General features: G+C 41.9%; 1 protein-coding gene across 1 annotated transcript; it reads right to left on the reverse strand.

Annotated features, from left to right (window-relative positions):
• Positions 1–556: 556 nt before the first annotated feature.
• LOC136505747 (uncharacterized) lies at positions 557–8,746 on the reverse strand. The gene is made up of 6 exons (XM_066500895.1): positions 8,454–8,746; positions 6,950–7,319; positions 6,075–6,159; positions 1,468–1,554; positions 1,153–1,395; positions 557–959 (listed from the first exon to the last, which is right to left on the reverse strand). The coding sequence occupies exons 1-6, from the start codon at positions 8,630–8,632 to the stop codon at positions 886–888; spliced, it is 1,038 nt and encodes a 345-aa protein (XP_066356992.1). The 5' UTR covers positions 8,633–8,746; the 3' UTR covers positions 557–885.
• Between the last annotated feature and the right edge of the window lie 341 nt (positions 8,747–9,087).

Below are 9,087 nucleotides of genomic sequence, written 5' to 3' on the forward strand. Positions count from 1 at the left end.
TTTTTTGGTTTTTGAACGAACACTCTCTTCAATGTTTTATAGTCTAAGGATCGACAAGAGGTATGGAACTTGAAAAGTGAGTATGGATCTGTCATCTGTGCATGTCAAACTTTTGCATTACTTATCCCCATTAAGGTGGTCTTGATGTTAGACTCAGTTCACTGGGAACGCGAACACGCCCTAAAGTCGAACAGGATGGGTAATAATGGGTTATAACTTCACACGGGACTAGATTTGAGGAATTTGGCATACCAACCTGAATGTACCAGCAAAATGTTCCTATCAAAATCTGGTTCTTATTACGGAACCAGAAGAGAAAACTGGTTACACATCGAATTCTAATGCTTACAGTACTAGAACAATGGTACCCCCACAAGCAGCATGAAGTATTGTACTCCCTACCCCCACAAGCAGCATGAAGTACGGAAGTACTCCTTAACAAGTTCAAAATTGTAAGTTGTTCAGTCTTACGTACGAAGACTAATATATATTATGTCTAGATACATGATAAAAACTATATATCTAAAGAAGCAAAACCAACTTACAATTTGGAATTGAGAGAATAATAAGGAAAATGGTTACTTGGTGCATGGCAACAATAGTGACAAAATATGCCGATTCAATTAACAAAGATGTTCATCTAAGTTTCATTGTTCGTTCCAAAAATCTGAGACAGTACAAAATTTAGCAAGTACATGCTCAGGTCTCACAAGACCCGATGGCATCTATCTAAAGGGAGCCACTAAACTAAGAGCATTGAGGTGAAAGCTGTTATTCATCAACTGTGAACTTTCAAGTTAGATCAAAGATCTCCAAACACAGAGAAGACTTGGCCATGACTTGCACAAGGGACCCAAAAGTAGTGGTTGCCAAAAATCCAGTTTCTTATAGTGGCAGCTGCATCTTCTCAAAAACAATTATAGCAATAATCGGCCCTGCAACATCTCCCAAGGCACAACCTGCAAGGTATACAAAGATACAGTTAAGCGATGTTACATTGAAATGATGCTAATGTACTGACCTTATTCTGCTAGTTCAAAGTGAAACTTGAAAATATATATGTATTTCTATTAAGTGAGGAAATGAATGCTTGCAAAAGTATTGTAGCATCTTAGTATATGCACTCAAGACAGCAGGGAAATTATGACTCACCAAACCATTGTCCATGCACTGGATGCACGAGGGCACCAATGCCTGCTCCAACCGAGGCCAAAACTAAAGAGAAACAACTTTTGATGGTAATCCCATAAATCTTCCTCCCAAACAATCTGAACTTATTCATATCAAAAAACTGGTCATCGCTTTCATAGTCATCGCTGGGCTTACGGATGAAACATCTGTATACTTCAATTATGGATTGCACTACCCAAGCAGCAGATACTCCCAGTGCATGTGCTGTCCAAAGAAGAAACTTGAGAGAACTCTCTATTAAAAGAAATCAGAAACAACAATACAAGCAAATCTGACCTCGGAAAGTTGTTCTGGCAACACAGTATGTGTACTGTGGAGTTGACATCCCCCTTGCAGCTTTCCTTTTTGATGATTTTGAAGCATCTATAGAAAAGAGAATTAGCTATAATTTGCATAAAAATTGTGATAATAATAAGACATAAAATTGAAACAAACTAATTGAGTGAGAGCGAGGCAGATAAATAGATTCATAGAAGCATCATCATATACACAGAGCTGTAACCTTGTCAACATGTCATATGACCACAGAAAGAAAATGTAGCTAGCATATCTATACATGTGGAGATACATGTATAAGCTGCAAAAACACAAGCTCAGGTAAAGATTGACAAAAATCTAAGAGCTTGATTTTTGGAAGTTTGGGTTGGTTATCACAAACTCCGCCTATGTTGTCTCAACATAGCAGGTCCCAAGCCCTGGTAAAGGAGGAGGGTTGTGATAGGCGTGGCGAGCCAACGTTAAATCTAGTCATTCTAATGGAGATGAAACCCGAAAGAAAATCGTTGGGGCGTAACCCTCTTAGCGACGCGCCATATCGGAACCCGGGTATGGTGTTAAATGAGCAAGGGCCGGGTCGTCACCCCCGTGACGCGCCGTGTCGCGATCTGGGCACGGTGTCAAGTGAGCAAGGATCGGGTCGTCGCATCCTTAGTGGCGCACTATATCGGTGCCCGGGTGTAGTGAAAAATGAGCAAGGGTCTTCACATCTGAGTCGACGGGTGCGAAGGGTAAGAAAGCTAGTCGAACCAACTAGGATCCGTTTAGGTAGTTGGAATGTAGGGTCGCTTAAAGGTAGGTTAAGAGAATTAGTTGATACCGCGACTAGGAGACGTGTAAATATATTATGCGTTCAAGAGACTAAATGGAAGGGTCAGAAGGCAAAGGAGGTGGACAATACAGATTTCAAGCTTTGGTACACAGGGACAGTTGCGAATAGAAATGGAGTAGGAGTTTTGATTGATAAGAGCCTCAAGAATAGTGTGGTGGGAGTGAGAAGGCAAGGAGATAGGATTATCTTAGTCAAGCTTGTCATTGGTGATATGGTCTTGAACGTAATTAGTGCGTATATCCCCCAAATAGGCATCGACGAGAGTGCTAAGAGACAGTTCTGGGAAGACTTAGATGGTTTGATTAGAGCTGTACCTAATAGTGAGAAGCTTTTTATAGGAGATATTAATGGGCATGTAGGTACTACAATCGCAGGTTTCGAGGCAGTTCATAGAGGTTTTGGGTATGGTAGTAGGAATCAGGAGGGGGAGGAAGTTCTGGACTTCGCGGTAGCTTTTGACCTGATGATAGCCAACACTTTCTTTAGAAAGAGAGAATCTCATCTAGTGACCTTCAGTAGCGGACAACACTCTAGCCAGATTGACTTTGTCCTCACAAGAAGAAAGGACAAACAATCATGCTTGGGTTGCAAGGTGATACCAGAGGAGTGTGTTGTTTCTCAACATAAGCTTTTGGTGGCCGACTTTCGTTTTCAGGTGCGTGCCCGTAGGGATAAACAAGCTAAGATTGAAAGAACAAAGTGATGGAAACTGAAAGGGGAGACGTCAGAGGTATTCAGGGAAATGGTTATCAAAGAGAGCTCTTGGAAGGAAGAAGAGGACATAAACAACATGTGGGAGAAGATGGCAACCAACATTCAAAATGTGGCCTAGAGGTGTGTGGAGTAACCAAAGGAAGTGGAGGCGAGGCTAAAGATACTTGGTGGTGGAACGAGGAAGTCCAAAGGGCTATTAAAGAGAAGAAAGAGTGCTATAGACGCTTGTACCATGACAGGAGTGTGGACAACATAGAGAAGTACAAGGTGGTAAAGAAGACTGCAAAGCGAGCTATAAGTGTGGCAAATGGTAGAGCGTACGAGGATCTTTACCAACGTTTGAGTACGAAGGAAGGAGAGAAGGACATTTATAGGATGGCTAGGGTTCGTGAGAGAAAGACAAGGGACTTCAACCAAGTTAAGTGTATTAAGGATGAAAGGTAGCATCTCTGGGTGAAGGAGGATGAGATCCGACATCGATGGCAAGAGTATTTTGACAAATTGTTCAATGGTGAGAATACGGACACAACCTTTCAGTTGGATAACTCTTTTGATGACACCAATAAGCGCTTTGTGCGGAGAATCCAAGAATCTGAGGTCAAAGAGGCGTTGAAAAGGATGAAAGAAGGTAATGCGATGGGACCGGATGGTATCCCAATCGAGGCATGGAGATGCCTCGGGGACATAGCTATAGTATGGCTAACCAAGCTGTTCAACCATATTTTTCGATCGAACAAGATGCCTGATGAGTGGAGAAGTATATTGGTACCGATATACAAGAATAAAGGGGATATTCAAAGTTGTACTAATTATCGGGGAATTAAGTTGATGAGCCATACTATGAAGCTATGGGAGAGAGTTATCGAGCATCGCTTGAGAGCAATAACGCGGGTCTCTATGAACCAATTTAGTTTCATGCCCGGAAGGTAAACCATGGAAGCCATTTTCTTAATAAGACAAGTTATGGAGCGGTATAGGGAGAAGAAGGACCTACACATGGTTTTTATTGACTTGGAGAAGACTTATGATAAAATACCAAGGAATGTTATGTGGTGGGCTTTGGACAAACATAAAGTCCCAACAAAGTACGTCGGGCTCATTAAGGACATGTACAATAATGTTATGACTAGAATTCGAACAAGTGATGGAGACACGGATGACTTCCCGATTAGGATAGGACTACATCAAGGGTCAGCTTTGAGCCCTTATTTGTTTGCCTTAGGGATGGACGAGGTCACAAGGGACATACAAGGGAACATCCCTTGGTATATGCTTTTCGCGGACGATGTAGTGCTAGTTGATGAAAGCCGGACAGAAGTGAATCAGAAACTGGAGTTATGGCGGGAGACTTTGGAGTCCAAAGGTTTTAGACTCAGTAGAACTAAAACTGAGTATATGAGATATAACTTCGGCACTACTACTCGGGAGGAGGAAGATATTAGTTTGGAAGGTCAAGTAGTGCCTAGGAAGAATACCTTTCGATATTTAGGATCAATGCTACAGAGAGACGGAGATATTGATGAAGATGTTAGTCATAGAATCAAAGCAGGGTGGATGAAGTGGCGGCAAGCATCTGGTGTCCTATGTGACAAAAGGGTACCACAGAAGCTAAAAAGCAAGTTTTATAGGACGGCGATTAGACCTGCTATGTTGTATGGTGCAGAATGTTGGCCTACGAAAAGACGACATGTTCAACAGATAAGTGTCGCGGAAATGCGTATGTTGCGTTGGATTTGCGGTCACACAAGAAGGGATCGAGTTCGGAATGATGATATACGTGATAGATTAGGGGTAGCACCAATTGAAGAAAAGCTTGTCCAACACCGATTGAGATGGTTTGGACATGTTCAACGGAGACCTCCAGAGGCACCAGTGCGTAGTGGAATCCTAAGCCAGGATAGTAACGTGAAGAGAGGCAGAGGAAGACCGAAGTTGACTTGGGTAGAGGCAATAAAAGAAGACTTGAAAGGATGGAATATACCTAAAGACTTAGCCTTAGATATGAGTGCTCGGAAAACAGCTATTCACGTGCCTGAACCTTGATTGCTTCTGCTGGGTTTCAACTCTAGCCTACCCCAACTTGTTTGTGATTTAAAGGCTTTGTTGTTGTTGTTGTTGTTGGGTTGGTTATCACACAAGTTCAACCAAAAGTAAAGGCAGAACAAGCTTGTTCATGAGAGTGCTGCTCGTAATGGTTGCATTTGCCTTTTCCAGTGGGTCATACATGTTGATCTCATTTTAATCTTGATTATAATATTCCTTATTGTACGTGGCTAACTCCATTCAAAGTCAAAATATATGGCCATTAATGAGGAATCAAAATGTGATAAGTCCATTCAATGTTTTTCCACTTGCTACACCTATTTCAATGAAAATGAGCGTCATGTGTAGTCATCAGAATTATATTTTCTAAAACTTAGTGAGTCCTTGGTCTGTGTACAAGGATCAAGGTGAAATAGAGATTAGTGCTCTGGCATCTAATTTCCAAATATCACACCATTCACAGATTGTAAGAAGTGATTGGCTGAAAAGTTTAAAAGGCCAACAGTTAAGTTCTAAGTTACTCATTTAATTCCTGTAAAAACAGAATTTATTTGAGACACAGGGCATGTCTCTAGAAATCTACATAGCACATCAATATCAGAACAGAGATAAGAACCATGCCAGATGGCACTGGAAGGACAAATGATTAAGAAATTTAACAGAAGTACAAAGTAATGTGGTCAACATTTTTTGTCAAGCCTGTTGACAACATGGTTCGACATATTTATAGTTACTGGTTTCTGAAGCAACACATTAAAATTCCCTACATGATATAATACAATGCCTGTTTTCATCAAACAAAGGATCCGTAAAACCACAATAACCCAATGCATAGTGGTAGGACTTAGAAATATCAACAGACCTCATCAGATGTCACAAGCACACAACCCTCTCCAGTAAATTTTTTTTCTCGTACAGCGCAGGAGAACTGCGTGCCATTTCATTAAGGTAGAAAAAAATGTTACACGGGTCTAAGAGACCCAACTCAGTGCTGAGAAAATTAAAGAGGCATTATTACCTTTGAGAAGTTTCCATGCTGTTCTTTGTGAAACATGACGAACTACAATCCTTTCCAATACTCGTCTGGTCGTTACAATAGAAGTCTGAAATGTAAAGACAAGAATATGACATATGTAAATAACTTATACTTCTAATCCAACAGAAAAAATTGCACAGGCCTTTTGGCAAAGCTTAAGCTTGTACTATACCACTTAGGTCTCAGGTTATACGTTCCATAAACCTCCTTGCTTAATGGGTTACATTATTTGGGTTTTCTAGTACAAAGTAAACCTAGCCATTCATGATAATCCCAGGATGCCCAGCTGCTTGGCCTTGATTCAGATTCCAAGCCCCAAACCACATGGATACTAGGAATAAAGTTATAGTTCATATAGATGAAGAAACTATTACTATTTTGATGGTAGTAGGGATGGAAAACTGACATCACAGAAATAATTCTTAAAAAGTGCAGCAAGCATCAAATCTGCATGGATCAAAATGCAAGTTTTGTGAAAGAAAAAAGAAATAAAGAAGCAAGAAGCTCCTTTCAGGTGTTACTATCAAGTTACACATTAGAAACATTCAATGTCAAGGTAATGAAGTGTTACAATTAGAACATACTGCAACTAATCAATCAATCTGGTCATCAAGCGTTTTTTATCACACAGTTTGACTAAATAGCTATTCACGTGCCTAAACCTTGATTGCTTCTTCTGGGTTTCAACTCTAGCCTACCCCAACTTGTTTGGGACTTAAAGGCTTTGTTGTTGTTGTTGTAAAGTTTTATTATAATGCTTGCTATTGGCGAGGCGTAGTAGCCAGTTTATGAAAGCCTGCTATACACAGAGAATTGATCACATTATCCATAAAGTACATCATAATAAAAGAAGTTACCTCACGCATGATTTGCTTCACTGAATTGTAGAAGGGAGTAACCAGATCCACAGGTTTCTCTTGAGCATCATGAAGCAGATCGTCATCCTCATCCTCAGAATCAGTGTGAGGTTTAGGTTGTATGAGTGGCAAATAATATAACAGAAAAGACCTCAGGGTTGTGATAGTAAAATTTTTCAACCCAAAGGCAGAAAAGAGTGGCTTCAGCTCCGAAGGGTATTCCTTTGTTGTGTTGTGGAAGTAGTCTTTTCTTGCATATTGCATGGAGTCAAGAATCTTGGTATTAAGCTCATTAACAAGTTCATCAGAACCATCATTCCATCCAGCAGTTGTGCCAGCATCACAATGAGCAACAGTAAACCCATGAAAACTGAATAAAAATGCAGTTAAATAGTGTCAGGACAATAAAAAGAAATGCAAGTAAGCAAAAGAAAACTGGAGGCACTACCAAGGCCAACAAGCAGCACATAAAGATATGATTCAGCATGCATTTACATATGGTAGAAATAAAAGCTTGTTTTCGTTTTCTTTGACGGCTAAGTGCATCACTTGCATTTGGTGAACTGTCCATTAGATTGGAAGTTGTGTTCTGCCAGCATAACACAACAAAATTCCAAATGTACAATGACGTAAATTTAGGGCAAGGGCATTTGTGGCCATAATCAGATGCGCGTTATGAAACTAAACAACATGTACTGTATACATTGGCTAATTCACATACATCAAGGGCATATAATGACATATAAGCCAAGTAAAACACTTGTCTCATGGACAAGAAAAGATTATCCTTACAAGAACCTGTCACATAAATTAACTAATAATTTCGACAAGGTAAAAGGTAAGCTTCACAAGGATCAGGAGACCAGTCAGCATTAGTGCAAGTTTACAACCTGTGCTCAGTTTACTTATGTTGTATAAGAACCAACTACATAGTCAACACAACACTCTGATACGACTACAGAATTACTAACAAGAAAACATGACTTCTCCCAGACATAAACAATCAAACATTTAATTCTCTAAGTTACATCACCATCACGGCAAAGTTACTCCCTGGTTGTATATACCATACATCAGCTGGATAAGAATAGTTCTCAGTGAGCTTCTAGATATCAAACAGCCAATACAGAATCTGTTTACTGAGGACAAGTGTTGCGTATAATCAAAATTTGACCTCACAGAACTATAATGTATCTTTCTGCCGATTATTATCTAAAAAAAAATCACATCTTTCTTCTTCCTGCTTCCCTGCTGTGATCAGATGGAGCGACTAATTAACATGCGGCGACTGAACCATGCACCACCGGAACCCAGCGCGCCGGCTAAACCGCGAACCAAACCCTAGTCAAAACCTGCTAGGCAATGAATCGAACACCTCCACCGCGACACGGGCAGCCGTGCTCTGGGCAACCAAGCACGCGACGGGGAAGAAGTCGCCAGCTCACAGGGAAAGAAACCTAGCTAGACGTGATGGAGGAGGGGCGATAGGGGGAGGGGAACGAACCCGAAGAGGTGGCGCGCGGAGAGGGGCACCCCGGAGGACGAGAAGGCGGCCGCGGCAGTCGCGGCGAAGGCGGCGGCGGAGAGGCCGGGGTGGGAGTGGGCGGCGGCGGAGGCGGCGGATGCCCCGGCGCGGGGCAGGCGGGAGGTGAGGTCGAGTAAGAGAGCGACGCCGACCGTCATGGCGCGGGGATCTCGAGCGGGACGGGAGCTGGCGGGGATGGCGATGGCCGAGCCGACCGCGCGGTGTCGGGTTGGCGTGGACAGAAAGAAGCAGAAGAGAGGACGGAGGAAGAGCCGAAGAGGCGAGGGATATACGGGCCTGGTCCGAGTTCGGGCCAGATTACCCCGACCACGACGTGCAAGCTATGGACACTTGTTTCCTTCATCTTAGGAAAAATAAAGTTTTTTTTTTTATAGGTTCCTCACTTCCTGTTCTCACCTCATCAAGACTGCAAAGGTGCCGCTAGGGCTGAACAAAAGTTATTTTTTGTTGGTGAATGTTGGAAAACTGGATTTCCAGCAGGTATGAAGTGGTGGAACCTTCGCCCAGACGGAGGTCCTAGGTGAAGGCAGAAGGAATGATAGATGAGCTCTAGTACAATTAGGGTCTCATAAATATATTTACCGACCTCTCT

The sequence above is a fragment of the Miscanthus floridulus genome, chromosome 14 (assembly GCF_019320115.1).
Source record: "Miscanthus floridulus cultivar M001 chromosome 14, ASM1932011v1, whole genome shotgun sequence".
Taxonomy (NCBI): Eukaryota; Viridiplantae; Streptophyta; class Magnoliopsida; order Poales; family Poaceae; genus Miscanthus; species Miscanthus floridulus.

What these genes read in the sequence shown, in the direction of transcription:
- LOC136505747 (XM_066500895.1), bottom strand. Translation starts at nt 8,632, where the DNA reads ATGACGGTCGGCGTCGCTCTCTTACTCGACCTCACCTCCCGCCTGCCC. An exon ending in TGAAGCAAATCATGCGTGAG is followed by an intron (nt 6,160 to 6,949) that starts GTAACTTCTTTT and finishes TTTACATTTCAG; the next exon opens with ACTTCTATTGTAACGACCAG. An exon ending in TGCCAGAACAACTTTCCGAG is followed by an intron (nt 1,396 to 1,467) that starts GTCAGATTTGCT and finishes TTCTTTGGACAG; the next exon opens with CACATGCACTGGGAGTATCT.